At 46.1% G+C, this 19,512-nt stretch overlaps 1 protein-coding gene across 2 annotated transcripts in view; it reads left to right on the forward strand.

Moving 5' to 3' along the window:
• Positions 1 to 6,386: 6,386 nt before the first annotated feature.
• The window catches only part of MACF1 (microtubule actin crosslinking factor 1), a 513,108-nt gene continuing 499,982 nt past the window's right edge, over positions 6,387 to 19,512 (forward strand). For both annotated transcript variants that reach the window (XM_029570961.1, XM_029570962.1), the window contains exon 1: positions 6,387 to 6,537. In XM_029570961.1, coding sequence (XP_029426821.1) covers positions 6,444 to 6,537 — 94 coding nt within the window. In that variant the 5' untranslated portion in view covers positions 6,387 to 6,443. The remainder of the gene's footprint in view (positions 6,538 to 19,512) is intronic.

The following is a 19,512-nucleotide window of genomic DNA, read 5'->3' on the forward strand; positions in this document are numbered from 1 at the left end:
CTGATTACAGTGACTGGCGTGATGGTGGCTCTAACATGTTACTGATACAGTGACTGGCGTGATGGTGGCTCTAACTTGTTACTGATACAGTGACTGGTGTGATGGGGGCTCTAACATGTTACTGATACAGTGACGGGTGTGATGGGAGTGCTGTTACTAACATGTTACTGATACAGTGACTGGTGTAATGGGAGTGCTGTTACTAACATGTTACTGATACAGTGACTGGCGTGATGGTGGCTCTAACATGTTACTGATACAGTGACGGGTGTGATGGGAGTGCTGTTACTAACATGTTACTGATACAGTGACTGGTGATGGGAGTGCTGTTACTAACATGTTACTGAAACAGTGACTGGCATGATGGGGGCTCTAACATGTTACTGATACAGTGACGGGTGTGATGGGAGTGCTGTTACTAACATGTTACTGAAACAGTGACTGGCATGATGGGGGCTCTAACATGTTACTGATACAGTGACGGGTGTGATGGGAGTGCTGTTACTAACATGTTACTGATACAGTGACTGGTGTAATGGGAGTGCTGTTACTAACATGTTACTGATACAGTGACTGGCGTGATGGTGGCTCTAACATGTTACTGTAACAGTGATTGGCATGATGGGGGCTCTAACATGTTACTGATACAGTGACTGGTGTGATGGGAGTGCTGTTACTAACATGTTACTGATACAGTGACTGGCGTGATGGTGGCTCTAACATGTTACTGTAACAGTGATTGGCATGATGGGGGCTCTAACATGTTACTGATACAGTGACTGGTGTGATGGGAGTGCTGTTACTAACATGTTACTGAAACAGTGACTGGCGTGATGGGGGCTCTAACATGTTACTGATACAGTGACGGGTGTGATGGGAGTGCTGTTACTAACATGTTACTGATACAGTGACTGGTGTAATGGGAGTGCTGTTACTAACATGTTACTGAAACAGTGACTGGCATGATGGGGGCTCTAACATGTTACTGATACAGTGACGGGTGTGATGGGAGTGCTGTTACTAACATGTTACTGATACAGTGACTGGTGTAATGGGAGTGCTGTTACTAACATGTTACTGATACAGTGACTGGCGTGATGGTGGCTCTAACATGTTACTGTAACAGTGATTGGCATGATGGGGGCTCTAACATGTTACTGATACAGTGACTGGTGTGATGGGAGTGCTGTTACTAACATGTTACTGATACAGTGACTGGCGTGATGGTGGCTCTAACATGTTACTGTAACAGTGATTGGCATGATGGGGGCTCTAACATGTTACTGATACAGTGACTGGTGTGATGGGAGTGCTGTTACCAACATGTTACTGAAACAGTGACTGGCGTGATGGGGGCTCTAACATGTTACTGATACAGTGACGGGTGTGATGGGAGTGCTGTTACTAACATGTTACTGATACAGTGACTGGTGTAATGGGAGTGCTGTTACTAACATGTTACTGATACAGTGACTGGCGTGATGGTGGCTCTAACATGTTACTGAAACAGTGACTGGCGTGATAGGGGCTCTAACATGTTACTGATACAGTGACGGGTGTGATGGGAGTGCTGTTACTAACATGTTACTGATACAGTGACTGGTGTAATGGGAGTGCTGTTACTAACATGTTACTGATACAGTGACTGGCGTGATGGTGGCTCTAACATGTTACTGAAACAGTGACTGGCGTGATGGGGGCTCTAACATGTTACTGATACAGTGACGGGTGTGATGGGAGTGCTGTTACTAACATGTTACTGATACAGTGACTGGTGTAATGGGAGTGCTGTTACTAACATGTTACTGATACAGTGACTGGCGTGATGGGGGCTCTAACATGTTACTGATACAGTGACTGGTGTAATGGGAGTGCTGTTACTAACATGTTACTGATACAGTGACGGGTGTAATGGGAGTGCTGTTACTAACATGTTACTGATACAGTGACGGGTGTGATGGGAGTGCTGTTACTAACATGTTACTGATACAGTGACTGGCGTGATGGGGGCTCTAACATGTTACTGATACAGTGACGGGTGTGATGGGAGTGCTGTTACTAACATGTTACTGATACAGTGACTGGTGATGGGAGTGCTGTTACTAACATGTTACTGATTACAGTGACTGGCGTGATGGTGGCTCTAACATGTTACTGATACAGTGACTGGCGTGATGGTGGCTCTAACTTGTTACTGATACAGTGACTGGTGTGATGGGGGCTCTAACATGTTACTGATACAGTGACTGGCAGGATGGGGGCTCTAACATGTTACTGTAACAGTGACTGGCATGATGGGGGGCTCTAACATGTTACTGATACAGTGACTGGTGTAATGGGAGTGCTGTTACTAACATGTTACTGATACAGTGACTGGCGTGTTGGGGGCTCTAACATGTTACTGATACAGTGACGGGTGTGATGGGAGTGCTGTTACTAACATGTTACTGATACAGTGACTGGTGATGGGAGTGCTGTTACTAACATGTTACTGATACAGTGACTGGACTGGCGTGATGGTGGCTCTAACTTGTTACTGATACAGTGACTGGTGTGATGGGGGCTCTAACATGTTACTGTAACAGTGACTGGTGTGATGGTGGCTCTAACATGTTACTGATACAGTGACTGGGTGATGGGGGCTCTAACATGTTACTGATACAGTGACTGGCGTGATGGGGGGGCTCTAACATGTTATTGATACAGTGACTGGTGTGATGGGGGCTCTAACATGTTACTGATACAGTGACTGGCATGATAGTGGCTCTAACATGTTACTGATACGGTGACTGGCGTGATGGGGGCTCTAACATGTTACTGATACGGTGACTGGTGTGATGGGAGTGCTGTTACTATCATGTTACTGATACAGTGACTGCTGTGATGGTGGCTCTAACATGTTACTGTAACAGTGACTGGTGTGATGGGGGCTCTAACATGTTACTGATACAGTGACTGGTGTGATGGTGGCTCTAACATGTTACTGATACAGTGACTGGCGTGATGGGGGCTCTAACATGTTACTGTAACAGTGACTGGCATGATGGGGGCTCTAACATGTTACTGATACAGTGACTGGTGTGATGGGAGTGCTTTTATTAACATGTTATTGTAACAGTGACTGGTGTGATGGGAGTGCTGTTACTATCATGTTACTGTAACAGTGACTAGTGTGATGGTGGCTCTAACATGTTACTGATACAGTGACTGGTGTGATGTTGGCTCTAACATGTTACTGTAACAGTGACTGGCATGATGGGGGGCTCTAACATGTTACTGATGCAGTGACTGGTGATGGGAGTGCTGTTACTAACACGTTACTGATACAGTGACTGGCATGATGGGGGCTCTAACATGTTACTGTAACAGTGACTGGTGTGATGGTGGCTCTAACATGTTACTGATACAGTGACTGGTGTGATGGGGGCTCTAACATGTTACTTATACAGTGACTGGTGTGATGGGAGTGCTGTTACTATCATGTTATTGTAACAGTGACTGCTGTGATGGTGGCTCTAACATGTTACTGTAACATTGACTGGTGTGATGGTGGCTCTAACATGTTACTGATACAGTGACTGGTGTGATGGTGGCTCTAACATGTTACTGATACAGAGACTAGTGTGATGGTGGTTCTAACATGTTACTGTAACAGTGACTGGCATGATGGGGGGCTCTAACATGTTACTGATACAGTGACTGGTGTGATGGGGGCTCTAACATGTTACTGATACAGTGACTGGCATGATGGGGGCTCTAACATGTTACTGATACAGTGACTGGCATGATGGTGGCTGTAACATGTTACTGATACAGTGACTGGTGTGATGGTGGCTCTAACAAGTTACTGATACAGTGACTGGCATGATGGTGGCTCTAACATGTTACTGATACGGTGACTGGCATGATGTGGGCTCCAACATGTTACTGATACAGTGACTGGTGTGATGGGAGTGCTGTTACTATCATGTTACTGTAACAGTGACTGGTGTGATGGTGGCTCTAACATGTTATTGATACAGTGACTGGTGTGATGGTGGCTCTAACATGTTACTGTAACAGTGACTGGTATGATGTGGGCTCTAACATGTTACTGATACAGTGACTGGTGATGGGAGTGCTGTTACTAACATGTTACTGATACAGTGACTGGCATGATGGGGGCTCTAACATGTTACTGATACAGTGACTTGTGTGATGGTGGCTCTAACATGTTACTGTAACAGTGACTGGCATGATGGAGGGCTCTAACATGTTACTGATACAGTGACTGGTGATGGGAGTGCTGTTACTAACATGTTACTGATACAGTGACTGGTGTGATGGGAGTGCTGTTACTATCATGTTATTGTAACAGTGACTGGTGTGATGGGGGCTCTAACATGTTACTGATACAGTGACTGGCAAGATGGGGGGCTCTAACATATTACTGATACAGTGACTGGTGTGATGGGGGGCTCTAACATGTTACTGATACAGTGACTGGTGTGATGGGGGGCTCTAACATGTTACTGATACAGTGACTGGCATGATGGGGGCTCTAACATGTTACTGATACAGTGACTGGTGTGATGGGAGTGCTTTTATTAACATGTTATTGTAACAGTGACTGGCATGATGGGGGCTCTAACATGTTACTGATACAGTGACTGGTGTGATGGTGGCTCTAAAATGTTACTGATACAGTGACTGGTGTGATGGGGGCTCTAACATGTTACTGATACAGTGACTGGTGTGATGGGAGTGCTTTTATTAACATGTTATTGTAACAGTGACTGGTGTGATGAGGGCTCTTACATGTTACAGATACAGTGACTGGTGTGATGGGAGTGCTTTTATTAACATGTTATTGTAACAGTGACTGGTGTGATGGGGGCTCTTACATGTTACTTATACAGTGACTGGTGTGATGGGAGTGCTTTTATTAACATGTTATTGTAACAGTGACTGGCTTGATGGGCTCTAATATGTTACTGATACAGAAACTGGTGTGATGGGAATGCTATTACTAACATTTCACTGTTACAGTGTCTGGTGTGATGGGGTGCCATTATTAACATGCTACTGTTACTGTGATTGGCATGATGTGGGCTCATACTAACATGTTACTGTTACAGTGACTGGCATGATGGGAGGCTCTTACTAAAATGTTACTGTAACAGTGATTGGCATGATGGGGGGTTCTAACATGCTACTGTTACATTGACTGGCAAGATGGGTTTTTTTTTTTTTTACCAACATGTTACTGTTACAGTGACTGACATGAAGGGGGTCTCTTACTAAAATGTTACTGTAACAGTGACTGGCACGATGTGGGTATTCACTAACATGTTACTGTTACTGTGTTGCGGAAGTGGACCCTTAGGCGGAGGCGAAGTTGGTGCATCCTGCAGGGAGGAGCCCTGTAGGTCCCCATGGTCGGCAAGCTTTCCTGAAAGCTTCTGCACAGCTCCTGCCAGCTCCACTTACTAATGTGCCAGTTCACTAACATGTTACTGATATATGCTTGATTCACCCATTTAGAAGGCAGAAAGGAGGATGGGTGACTTCATTTCTGGGTGAATCAAGTGGTATTCTTTGTTAAATTAATTTTAATTTGGAGATGAAAAGTGGTCAGTGTTTAATGAGGGCTTGGATTCTAAGGAATGTATTCCCTTTTCTTTCTTTTGAGACATGCAGTTGCTCTTCTGATTGTAGGAAAAATACAGAGCATGCTAAGGAGTGATGAGGCCATGAAATATAGGCAAGAAGTTGACCATGCTTTCCCCAGATTAGTCTCAAATCCTGTCAAGTACCTACACAGGCTGGTTCCTTTGGAAACACTGGTGGAAAAATCAGCATCAAGAGACAACTAGAAAAGGCTTCATTAACAAAGGCAAAGGGTTGGAAGGCTGGCATATATCTGATGCCACAAAATGAAATGGTTCCTATCTTTCTTAACTGATGAACAATGCTTGTGATGTGAGTGCGAGTTAGGGACCAGCTGTTGTGATGGGGCAGGAGAGTGCAGGAAGATGATGGGGAGGGTGTTCAGGAGGGTCATGAAGGAGGGGGTGCAGTGATGAAGGTGATGTGAGGGGTGGGGAGAGGTTTGCATAAGATGGATTCAGTGCAGCTCCTGCACATTCAGAGCTGAAGGAGAGAGAAGAGGAAGGCGCTCTGCCTGTTACCATGGTCACGCAGCCACCAATCTTGCAGTTGCCATAGTAACAGAGCTGCCGCGCTCAGACCGGAGCTGCGCCTGCACCGTGCAGTCCCACCTGTGGCCGCTGGGGGTCTCCCGGGCGCTGCAGTTCTCTGCTGCTCCGCCGGGGGTCTCCCGGGCGCTCTAGCCGCGGCTCTCCGGCGCGGGGCGGGGCCGTGGGGCGGGCTCGGCCGCTCCTGCGCCGGCGGAAGGGAAGAGGCTGAGGCGGAAACGGGAGAGACGGATTCTGGGCGTCGCCATGGCCGGATACATCCCGGGGCAGCTCCCGGCCACCCGCAGCCAGGAGAAGGAGTTTGTTCAGGCTTACGAGGATGTGCTGGAGCGGTACAAAGGTACCTGGGGGGGTCTCGCGGGCATTGCGGAGCTGCAGCAACAAATGTAAAATTGTCAATAAAGTTATCTGAATTAAGTCCCAAACAGCACCTGCGGATGTGGTGTCCTCCCCCTCCCCCAGCGCCTGGGGCTGTGGTGTCCTCCCCCTCCCCCAGCGCCTGGGGATGTGGTGTCCTCCCCCCCCCCCCCCCCCTCTCCACAGCAGCAGCGCCTGGGGATGTGGTGACCCTCACTAAGCACCAGCGCCTGGGGCTGTGGTGACCCTCACTAAGCACCAGCGCCTGGGGATGTGGTGACCCTCACTAAGCACCAGCGCCTGGGGATGTGGTGTCCTCCCCCTCCCCCAGCGCCTGGGGCTGTGGTGACCCTCACTAAGCACCAGCGCCTGGGGCTGTGGTGACCCTCACTAAGCACCAGCGCCTGGGGATGTGGTGACCCTCACTAAGCACCAGCGCCTGGGGATGTGGTGACCCTCACTAAGCACCAGCGCCTGGGGATGTGGTGTCCCCCCCCCCCCCCCCCCCTCTCCACAGCAGCAGCGCCTGGGGATGTGGTGACCCTCACTAAGCACCAGCGCCTGGGGATGTGGTGACCCTCACTAAGCACCAGCGCCTGGGGATGTGGTGTCCTTCCCCCTCTCCTCAGCAGCAGCACCTGGGGATGTGGACATCTAATTTTCTCTGTTAGCTGTTTTTATAGGCAGGGTAGTTGTGGTATAAAATATCTTAAGGTACAGCTTAGTGTTGGGATCTGCAGCAGTTCTCCTCCCTCCCGATCCAGACAACGAAGGGATTGGTGCTGTCCCCTTTGGCTCTTAGACTGACACTGAGGAAATAATTGAATGCAGTAGAAGCTTTAAGAGCAGAGGCAGGTTGTGAAGTGCCTCCTGTGCCCTTTTCCCTCTTCTCTATAAATAATTAAGTTTTTCTGTGCAGTGTAAACTTTCCGTTAACTATTTGTGGACAGTTGGAGGTCAGGCTGGGTGCAGGCACTGTTGTCTCCCAGCACGAGGCTGGGGCAGTGGTGGGATGAGTCCAGACCCTGATACCATCAGCACCAATTCCCACAAGCAGGGCTGCATCTTGAGTCCTTGCAGACAGAGGCATTGGAGCAGGAACTTTTTAAAACAATGAGGAGCGGAGTTCTTACTCTGTAATAACGTTTCTATTCTAAATTGAAATTGATGGGGGAGTAGGGCCGGATTTAGGCACCTATAGGCAGAATTGGAGAGTGGGTGGAGCAGGGTCCATAGATAATGGGTGAAGTCTCACATTGCCATGGCAGTGCCTTGTTGAGGTGCATGACTGCAACAGACTCCTGCTTGGTACAGTTCTCTTCCTCGTTGGCTTGGGTATTTGGTGCCTTCAAATTTGGCACCCTGGGCAATTGCCTTTGTTGCCTGTGCCTAAATTCAGATCTCCGGGTGAGGAGGTATGATTTGAATTCTAATCCTCGCTTTGCAGCTTTATCTGCCTGAACTGGAGAGAATGCAAGTTGTTAATATTACAAGAATGTAAAGAGAGAGTGGCGGGAAGAGTTGTTGTGTCTCTCAGATGTAGAGTTCGGGAGTAAGAGACAGAGACAAAGTGATTATAAATGAGACACCAGCTCTGCCCCTGAGTGATGATTCAGTGCTGGGGTCAGGATTAATCATCCACAGACAGAGGCATGCAGGCATTGGGAGCACCCAAAGACCTCTCCTTACTTGCTTAGCTGACATTTCCAGGAATAGAGAAGTGAGGGCAGTGCCTCTGAATCCTGTTGTCTATGATGGGACGGAGCTTGGTCTCAGTCTCTGTTTGACCATCCCTCCTTCTCTGTTTGTGGTGGATCTGTCTATCCCCTCCCCTGCCACGCTCCAGTGTCAGTAGCAGTGCACCAAGTTGCATCTTCTCTCCTGTTTGGTTTGATTGTGGGCTTGTTGGATGGCTGAGATCCACCCAGCCTAGTTCCTGCTGCTTGCATAGGAACACGAGGAGAGGCCAGGGTGGGACTTCATGCCTCTGACCTCATTCTTTCTTTATTCTTTTGTTTCTACTTGTCTTGCTTTGCCCTCCCTTGCACTCCTGCATTTCCTGAAAGCTTATGCACTGCCCTACTCTGGCACAAGGTTTGGGATTCAGGCATCTTCCTTCTCTGAGCAGACATTGCACTGCTGGTATTTTAAACAGGTAGAGAGACTGGGAAGCAGCAGCTTCCCTCAGAGTGCAGATGCCTTGTAAAGTGTTTCATGCTTCTGTATTCCCAGATTTATTACCCAAGATAGTGTGTCCTGAATTAACTTGAGAAAATCTTCTTTTCTCTCTCTTCCTCTGTCCTGCTTGCTGGGTTTCGGTCTCTGTGCTGTTAGGGTAGACCTTCTAAGCCAGAGCTTTCCAAACTTTTCATGTTGGTGACACACTTTTTAGACCAACATAATTTCGGGACACAGTAATTCAGTCTACTAGTAAACCAGAGGTTAAAGGTTAAACGAACGAAACATATTTTGACAATTTATGTATGTTTCCTTAAATATATACATAAATAAAATGTTTCACGACGCAACCTATCTCATGAAAACCTTAAATTTATATTAAAAATATATATTCCAAGATTCATGTTATTGTTATAATTTATGAGAAACAATAATAAAACAAATTGTCTGTCCCCCACACACTCATCTCTCTCCTCCCCCCAGCACATGTCTGGCCCCCACACACTCATATCTCTCCCCCTCAAGCACATGTCTGACCCCCACACACTCATTTCTCTCCCCCCAGCACATGTCTGTACCCTACACACTCATATCTCTCCCCCTCAAGCACATGTCTGTCCCCCCAGCACGTTTGCCCCCCACTCACTCATCTCTCTCCCCCCAGCACATGTCTGGCCCCCCACACTCATGTACCTCGTCTTTTTGATTGTTGCCAGTTAAGTGCTTCACTCCCTTCCATGATCACCAGACACTGCTGCCCCCCCCCCAAAAACGCGATTGACAGCAAAATTCACCCAATAATAAGCAACCCATAAACTGAAAAAAAAAAAGTGAATCTCTAGAAAAAAAAAAGCCCAAACTTGCATCAGAGTTGAGCAGGCTTGCGCGACACACCTGCACACTGCAGGCGACACACTAACGTGTCCCGACACACAGTTTGGAAAGCTCTGTTCTAAGCCTATGAATAGGAACAGGTCATTCTGGTCATGGGTTGCTGTGTGGGGGTCTTCACTGCAGGGTTCCTGGTGTGTGTGTGGCTGACACTATGCTGTTGGAGTGATTTAAAACTTTATGCACCAGGGCAGGGTAGGAACATCAGGAGAGCTGCCAGGCAGGGAGGAGAGGGCTGTATAGATGGGGTGTTGGTGCGTATAGGGAAAAATGGCATGCTGAGGGGAGGGCAAGGGTGTGTATAGGGAGAGGGAGTGCAGGGTGGCAAAGCACCCATTGTAGTATTAAAAGGTGAAAGCTTCTGCTCTGAGGACTTTGGATGCAGGATCTTCTCAGGACCTTCCCTAGTGCCATGCTGTGTCAATCCCAGCATCCTTTCTCTTCACAGTGGCTGGGCTGGATCACTTGGAAACACTTGCCAGGTCCACATGGGGATCTCCTTCCCTGTTGCTCTGTCTGGCTAATGGACTTGTCCAGCTGTCACCACAGGCTTGAACTGAATACACTGTACAAAGAAGTCACTTGGAGTTGGTGCAGTCATTCACATTAGCATTTTTTATGGCCATAAGAACATGCCATACTGGGTCAGACCAAGGGTCCATCAAGCCCAGCATCCTGTTTCCAACAGTGGCCAATCCAGGCCATAAGAACCTGGCAAGTACCCAAACACTAAGAAGATCCCATGCTACTGATGCAATTAATAGCAGTGACTATTCCCTAAGTATAATTAATTAATAGCAGTTAATGGACTTCTCCTCCAAGAACTTATCCAAACCTTTTTTAAACCCAGCTACACTAACTGCACTAACCACATCCTCTGGCAACAAATTCCAGAGCTTGTGTTATTTTATTGCTGATGTGAAATATTTAAAAATGGTTAAAAATTTTCTTGCCCAGCCAATGTAACAATCAGAAATCTGGAAACTGAATTTTTCTGAGGCATCCAGAGTATGGAAACAACATATGGGCCGATACAGTAAAGTCTGCGCGTGATTTACTATGCAAATTAGGCCTGGCGGTAAAAACAGGCAAAAGGAGGCGCTAGGGACACTAGCGCGTCCCTAGCGCCTCCTTTTGGACCGGAGCGATGGCTGTCAGTGGGTTTGACAGCCGACACTCAATTTTGCCGGCGTCTGTTCTCGAGCCTGCTGACAGCTATGGGTTCGGAAACCGGACGCCGGCAAAATTGAGCGTCCGGTTTTCGAGCCGCGGTCCGACTTCAAATTTTTTTGTTTGTTTTACTTTTGATAACTTTCGGGACCTCCTAATATCGCAATGATATTAGGTTCGGGGGGTTGGACGAGCATTTTCGGCCCCTTACTGAATAAGGGGTAACGCTAGCACGTCAAACGCACGTCCAATAGAGGGTTAACAGTGCGCTCTGTCGGAGCACAGACCTCAGGGGCTTGTTTGCAGCCCTCCAGTGTCTGTCTGCATTTTCTGGGAAGTACGTAAGCTGCTACTGGCTCTTTAGGTGCTTTTGCAGGATCTCTGGTTTTATTTTAAAGTTTGATAAATGCTGGAGGAGCTGCTACTTCCCAGCAGCCCATGGAGCAGTGATCGTGGGAGCTGTACATCTTGCATCCCTGTGTGTGCAGACAGCTCTGTATACAAAGGCAGTTCTCCTCTTCCCACCTCCATCGTGTCTGACTGACTGGTTCTTTCCGTGGAACTGGTAATCGTAGGGAGGCTCCTGTGATTGTGTCTGCTTGTTGTTTGCAAGCTTATAACTGACGGGAACCGCAGCTTGCTCATTACACTTTCTTATACTCTTCCTTGCTTGTGTTCTTAAGCGATGCATATTCAGGCTGTCCTTACCTCTTGTTCTTGTCCCCGACACACATAGACACTGGTTCCTATAAAAGTTTCCAACTACGCAACCAAAAAACAGCAAAAAATACTCATCAAACAATTAGAAGCATATAAAAAGGATGAGATTGATTATATAAAAGCACCAAGACCCTGATTAGAGGCATCTTAATAGTGCAAAATTGCCTTGAACTGATTATCAGTTTTGACTATACCAAGGCACAATCTTCTCATTATAAAGCACAAAAAATCAAATGTGATGTGATTTTTTTTTCAATTTTACTTTGCAAATATATAATCACTGTACTGAAAATATATAACCAACCCAAAAAGAAGTTGGACTTATCTTATGTTGTTCTTTTATCGTACCTGCAATTGGGAATATTTTTTCCTATGAATTTTGCACGTTTCTACATTAAATTTAATTTGGGATTCAGATGCTCAGTCTCCTAGTCTCACAAGGTCCCTTTGCAGTTCTTTGCAGACTGTTGCTGTTTTAAAAACTTTGACTAATTTTATGTAATCTGCAAATTTGGTCACTTATTCTTCCCTTTTGCAGATCATTAATCAATATGTTAAGCAGCACAGGTCCCAGTACAGAACCCTGGGATACTTCACTACTAATCTTTCTTCATTTGCGATACTGCTTTTGTTCCTACTCTCAGTTTCTTTTGTGTTTTATTTATTTAACCAGTTGCTAATCCACAATAGGACACTGCTACCCGTTCCATGACTATTTAATTTCCTGAGGAGCTTCTCATCGTAGACTTTATCGAATTCCTTCTGAAAATCCAAATATACTATATCAACCAATTCACCTTTATCCACATGTTTTATGCCTTCAAAATATTCTAATAGATTTGTAAGGCAAGACTTCCCTTTATTAAAACCATATTGACTGTGCCTCCATTAAGCCATGTCTGTCTGTGGTCAAATTTTGTTTTTAAGAATAAATTCTTATTTTTCCCAGCATCGATGTTGGGCTCACCAGATCTGTTTTTAAAAAATTGGTGTTTCATTGGTCTATAGAAAGTGTGGTTGTTTAAAATGATAGGTTACAGATTACTAGTATCAGGTCTGTAGATTCATGTTTGCATATTTAGAAAGCCACCCACTCCTGGTGATTAGTTACTCTTGAGTTTGGCAGTCTGATCTATTACATCTTCCATTATCACAGAGATTTGCTATAGTTGCTCAGAATCATCACCACCAAAGAACGATTCAGGTTTGGGTAAACATAGAAATGACTGCAGAAGACGACCAAACGGCCCATCCAGTCTGCCCAGCAAGCTTTCGCACTTTTTTTTTTTCTCATACTTCTGTTACTCTCGGCCTTTAGTAACCTTTTGGTTCTGTTTCCCTTCCACCCCCACCATTAATGTAGAGAGCAGTGTTGGAGCTGCATCTAAGTGAAATATCTAGCTTAATTACGGTCCGATACAGTAAAAATTGCGGGAGAGCGCCCAGGCCACTCTACTGTGCGCGCGATTCAGTAAGTTAATTTATTTAAATTAGGGCCCGCGGTAAAAAGAGGCGCTAGGGACACTAGCGCGTCCCTAGCGCCTCTTTTTGGACAGGAGCGACGGCTGTCAGCGGGTTTGACAGCCGATGCTCAATTTTGCCGGAGTCTGTTCTCAAACCCGCTGACAGCCATGGGTTCAGAATCCGGACGCCGGCAAAATTGAGCGTCCGGTTTTCAACCTGTGAGCCGTGGGCCCATTAAAATTTTTTTTTTTTTTATTTGTAACTTTTTTTTTAACTTTTGGGACCTCTGACTTAATATCGCCATAATATTAAGTCGAAGGGTGCACAGAAAAGCAGTTTTTACTGCTTTTCTGTGCACTTCCCTGGCGCCGGCAGAAATTAACGCCTACCTTTGGGTAGGCACTAATTTCTTAAAGTAAAATGTGCGGCTTGGCTGCACATTTTACTTACTGTATCGCGCGGGAATGACTAAAAGGGCAATCAACATGAATTTGCATGTTGCGGGTGCTATTAGTCTCGGGGGGGTTGGACGCGTGTTTTCGATGCGCTATTACCCCTTACTGAATAAGGGGTAAAGCTAGTGCATCGAAAACGCGCGTCCAAATGCCGGTTAACAGTGCGCTCTACCGGAGCGCACTGTACTGTATCGGCCTGTTAGTTAGGGATAGTAACCGCCGCAATAAGCAAGCTATGCCCATGCTTGTTTACCCCGACTATGTAATTCAGCCCTTGTTGGTGGTTGTCTGTATATTGATCCACTTTTCTTCATTCCCCCTGCTGTTGAAGCAGAGAGCTATGCTGGACATGCATTGAAAGTGAAATATCAGGCTTATTTGGTTTGGAGTAGTATCCACTGTAACAAGCAAGCTATTCCCTGCTTTTTTGTGAATGGAAATCCTTTTTTTTTTCCACATTTCCTCTTGCCGTTGAAGCTTAGAGTAATGTTGGAGTCGCATTACCTGTGAATGTTTATTGAATAAGGGTATTATCTCCAGTAGTAGCCGTCATTCCCGCGAGCCACCCACTCTTCATTCACATCCTCTAGACTTTATGGATCCACAGTGTTTATCCCACGCCCCTTTGAAGTCCTTCACAGTTCTGGTCTTCACCACTTCCTCCGGAAGGGCATTCCAGGCATCCATCCGTGAAGAAATACTTCCTGACATTGGTTCTGAGTCTTCCTCCCTGGAGCTTTAAATCATGACCCCTTGTTCTGCTGATTATTTTCCGACTGAAAAGGTTTGTCGTTATCTTTGGATCATTAAAACCTTTCAAGTATCTCAAAGACTGTATCATATCACCTCTGCTCCTCCTTTCCTCCAGGGTGTACATATTTAGATTCTTCAATCACTCTTCATAAGTCATTCGATGAAGACCCTCCACCTTTTTGGGGTATGTCCGCAGCATCCTCCTCATTAAAGACAGAGGCACATGATTCAGGTTTTCTATTTGCTTATCGTCCCTGAGCACCCCTTTTGCCACTCTGCCATCTTGCTTTGAATATACTGGAAAATGCTTTTATTATTTATTTGAAATTGCTTATATACTGCGTACTCAATAGATTGCAGCGGTTTACAATTAAAACATTCACAATAAAACATAGTTAAAACAAACATCATAAGACAAAACATTGAACACCTCCTGAGAATAAATCATATGGAGGTCACATTGTGCTATTGCCAATACTTTGGTTTCAGGTTTAGTTTTTACATCTATGATAAGTTTCTTCTCAAATTCCCTCTTAGCCTGTCTTACTTCTATTTTTAATCTAACTTGCCAATACTTAGGCTTTTGCCTATTTTTCTTCATTTGGATCTGGTTTCTATTTTTTGAAAGATGCCCTTTTGGCTTTAACTGCTGCTTTCACCTAGCAGTCATTTGGTCTTCCTTCGGCCTTTTTAATGCATGGAATACATTTTATCTGGGCTTCCAAGGTGTTATTTTTAAATGATGCCCACACCTCATGCAAATGTTTAAACTTTGCAACTGCTTTCTTAGTTTCTTTCTAACTAATTTCCTCATTTTATCATAGTCTCTCTTTTTAAAGTTATATGCTGTTACAATAGTTTTACTTAATGTCCTCCTTCCAGCGATTATGTCAAATTTAATTGCATTATGATTGCTATTCTTAGTGGCCCTACCGCAGGTTGTGTGCATCACTGATGACCAGATCTAAAGTAGCTACCCTTCTCATTAGTTCTAGGACCAGCTGCTCCACAAAGCAGTCATTTATGGCATCTAAAATTTCAGTCTCTCTAGTTTGGCCCAGTGAGACATTGATCCAGTCGATACCAGGGTAATTGAAACTATCCATTATTCTTGTGTTGCCATATTTATTTGCCTTTCTAATTTCAATTTGCAGTTCAGTCTTTCTTTATTTTGGATAGGAGGAGGGTAGTATACACCCACTGCTATACTTTTACCTGTCGCACACACAATTTCTATCCATAAGGATTCCACAGTACATTTTTGTTTCTTGCAGGACTCTTATCCTGCTTGACTCTCTGCCATCCTTTACAAACAGCGCCATCCCTTGATCTGCCCTTTCACATTGATATAATTTATATCCTGGTATCAGTGTCCCATTGGTTATCCTCCTTCGATGTCTCCAAGAGGCCTATTTTGTCCATATACTCGTATAATGGCTTACGTCTAAACTATCCAGTCTTATTTTTCAGACTTCTGGTATTCACACACTGACATTTAAGTGTGTGTTTTATTTGTATTTCTTTGTGTTCACAACCTGTTTATTAGTGGATGATACAGGTAGTTTGGAGTCATTCATATCTATGTGCTCTTTTATTTAAATTCTTTTGGGCTGTTTCAGCTTTCACCACAACCTCTCCACTGGGATAGTCTAACTTCCCTGTTTTGCAAAGATTCTTGGAAGATAGTTCCCTCTGAAGCAGGCACTTCTGAGCAACAATCAGCTTTCCTCCATGGTTTAGTTTAAAAACTTCTGTATTTCCTGTTTAAATGTTAGCACCAGCAACCAGCAGATGAGTTCCCCCCCTGGTTTAGGTGGAGCTCAAACTAAAACTCTCGTCTTGCACCATTGTCTCATCCATGCATTGAGACCTGAGCCGAGCTTGCCTCCGGGGTCCTGTATGTCGAGAGAGTTTATAAAATGTGAAAATGGGGCAGAGTATATCCTCTAAAACCTTTCCTCCAGCACCTTCCTTCCCTCCCAGCCTGTGTAGCAGATCTCTCAGCAGAGACCTAGGTTTGGTTGTTCTCAGGGACATGGGCAGCCGCAGCCTTGCCTCCCAGCGACCTCATGCTCTGGAGGGAGGCACAGCACACATCGGGTTTGTAAGTGAGATTTTACTGCCGAGTTGTGCCATGCTGCTTTCCTCTGCGTGTCACACCCAAGTCTTCATATGCAAGTCTGTGCATGTTCTTACTAAGCCTGGTTTCCTTTGCTATTCCAGACAGTCTTCCGGCTGCTTTCTCCTCTTCTGCAGCCCCTCCTTCCCTGCAGGAAAATGATGCTAAGCTTTGCAACTGAGTGGACAGTCCTGAGAGAGCAGCCAGAATGACTGGTTTAAGAAAGCTCAAGCAACTGCTTAGCTGCTTTCGTTTGATGCAAAAATTGCAACATTGTGCATTAGGTGTGCAGAAATCCAGGGAAGCAATATATAATGGTGAGCAAGACATTGTGCACCAAATAGGAGAGAGATTTGGGGGTAACCATATGATCTGAAAAGTATAAAATAGTGTGAAAAAGCAGTGGCCAGAAATGCTGAGGTGAATGGGGAAGACTTAACTAACAGAAAGGAGGAGGTGACGCCCTCTCTGTGTATGGTGAGACCTCATCAGGAATATTGTGTCCAGTTTTGGAGGTTGTACCTCTGGAAAGATGTTCTTGAATGGGCGACCTTAGAAGGCAGAGGCTGAGAAGCTGCAAAGGAGCCATGGGAGATAAAGAGACAGGGAAAGGCCAGGGGACGTGACCCTCTCTTTGCCCTCAGAAAGTCCCATTGGTTCAGCCCAAGGTGTGCTCCGATTGGGGAGAGCACAGAAGTCTCCTGGGATATGTCCTCTGCAACCTGTGCTCGTCTGGCCTTGTTCCTTTTGTGCTATTCCTGCTCCATGCAGCTGCAAGGCCTCCCAAGCTAGGCCTGGCTTCATCAGCCATGCAGTCTCTTCAGGTTTGCTGCCTCTTCTTGAACAGACGTACTCACACAGGGCTTACAGAACGGCTTCCAGTGGCATGGAGAGTGAAGTTCAATGCTTATTCAGATGGGGGGAGCACCTCTGAGCCAGAATAAGCAGAAGAGCAGGTGGCAAAACTAAAAGGAGATAACGTAAGGGCAGCAAGCGACGCCGCCACCAAGCACATGGGAAGGGGCTCTTTCTACTGCACTCCCACGTCTCTGTAACTCATTGCCTTTAGGATTAGAAGCAATATCGAAACCTGGCTATTTCGGACGGCTTTCATATCAGAGGAACCAAAAGGATAAAAACCGCCAGCGTTCGTTAGGGAAACAGATGCTCAGTTAATGAGCGTCCGTTTTCCTAACCCGCTGACAGCACCTCTCCTAGGCGCCTGCTGCCAAGGAGGCGGGTAGGGTGCACATTTGTCCCTAGCGACACACACCCCACCCCCATTTAAGTATTGAATTGTGCACCCAGGAGAAGTGGTTGGTGGGCGCGCAACACGCTGGTTTATTGCATGGACCCCTTTGTAATGATATCGCTAGCATCCCTGTGTCTGACCTCGCAGTGACCATGGTGAAAGTTCCTCTCTGAGACTGTCCTGTATCTCATCTGTTTCTGCAGGGACGTAATAGCTTTAAATATCCCATGGAAAGGGCGTCTGCTCCTTCTGGTGTGTATGTGTGTGGGGGGACAGGTGGAAAGAGCTGCAGGTTATGAGGTGATAGATATTCTCTGATACGTGATGTTCTTGTGCAGCTCTTGGGGGCTGGGGGAATGTTCCCTGGGTGCCTCCTGGCCCTCTGTCTTGTTTGTGTTGTGTTTGCTATGCTGTCCTGTGCCACTTGCAGAAACCATGAGGTTTCCTGGAAGTGCACACAGTGTCCAGCAGTGATAAGGCAGAGCTCTGGGGAAGTCTGGGGTGGGGTGAAAGGCAGCACAGTTTTAACTCTTTCTGCTTGTTCAGGACTGGGGACAGAAAGCAGAGGATGAGTTTAATAGGTCAGGAGAGATGGACAGGTGGTGTCAGCCTGCTCGTGTACTTTCAGGCACACATTAAAACTCAGCTTTCAAGTGGAAGGGAGACACATCAGTGGATTATGTGTACATAAAATTAGCTGTTTTAATATGAGGCACAAATCGACATGAAGAAACATTTAAAAACTGTTAAACACAAGTAGTAAGCATGCCCCTGGAGTGTCCCTATAAAATGCAGTGGTGCATGGTTGGGGGATAATGTTCCTTCCCCTGGGGTGAGCAGAGCTGCAGGGCTCAGTGCATCTTGCACGCTATGTGAAGGAGCAGGTTTGAGAAGTGCCGGGCTGCAATCTCCTGGATAAATGTTACGGTTACACGGTGATAGCACAGGCAGCATTGCTTACATAACTGTATTTTATGAACCTTTCTGATGAAGGCTGTGTGCAGGGGTGAGGGTGACTTGCAGCACAGTCAGCCCAGGCTTTTGGCTGCTTGAAAGGAGTCTGGCCTAGTGGTTGCTTCTTTCTCGCTCTCCTAGTAATCCAAGAAAAGGTGAAAACCCAATGTATAGCAATGAAATGACCCCAGAGCTGCCGGATTAACACATCCCCTAGCATTTAATGATCTTATCATAATCTTTGTAACTGCTGCAGTAAAAAGGTCTGGTGGGATCCCTGGTTTGTCTCTTGATATATTTATATACAGGCCGATACAGCTCCGGTGGAGCGCACTGTTAACCCGGGTTTGGACGCGCGTTTTGGATGTGCTAGCTTTACCCCTTATTCAGTAAGGGGTAATAGCGCGTCCAAAACGTGCGTCCAACCCCCCCGAGACTAATAGCGCCCGCAACATGCAAATGCATGTTGCGGGCGCTATTAGTTATTCCCATACGATTCAGTAAGTAAAATGTGAGGCCAAGCCGCACATTTTACTTTCAGAAATTAGCGCCGACCCAAAGGCAGGCGTTAATTTCTGCCGGCACTGGGAAAGTGCACAGAAAGCAGTAAAAACTGCTTTTCTGTACAACCTCCTACTTAATATCATGGCGATATTAAGTCGGAGGCCCCAAAAGTTAAAAATAATTAAAAAAAAAAAATTTTAAATTGGCCTGCGGCTCGCGGGTTGAAAACCGGACGCTCAATTTTTCCGGCGTCCGGTTTCCGAGCCTGTGGCTGTCAGCAGGCTCGAGAACCGACGCCGGCAAAATTGAGCGTCGGCTGTCAAACTCGCTGACAGCCGCCGCTTCCGTCAAAAAAGAGGCGCTAGGGACGCGCTAGTGTCCCTAGTGCCTCTTTTTACCGCGGGCCCTAATTTGAATATTGTTTTTTATACTGAATTGTGCGCACAGGAGAGCGGGCACTTGCCCGCTCGCTCTCCTGTGACTTTTACTGTATTGGCC

This window comes from Rhinatrema bivittatum, chromosome 11 (genome assembly GCF_901001135.1).
Source record: "Rhinatrema bivittatum chromosome 11, aRhiBiv1.1, whole genome shotgun sequence".
Classification (NCBI taxonomy): domain Eukaryota; kingdom Metazoa; phylum Chordata; class Amphibia; order Gymnophiona; family Rhinatrematidae; genus Rhinatrema; species Rhinatrema bivittatum.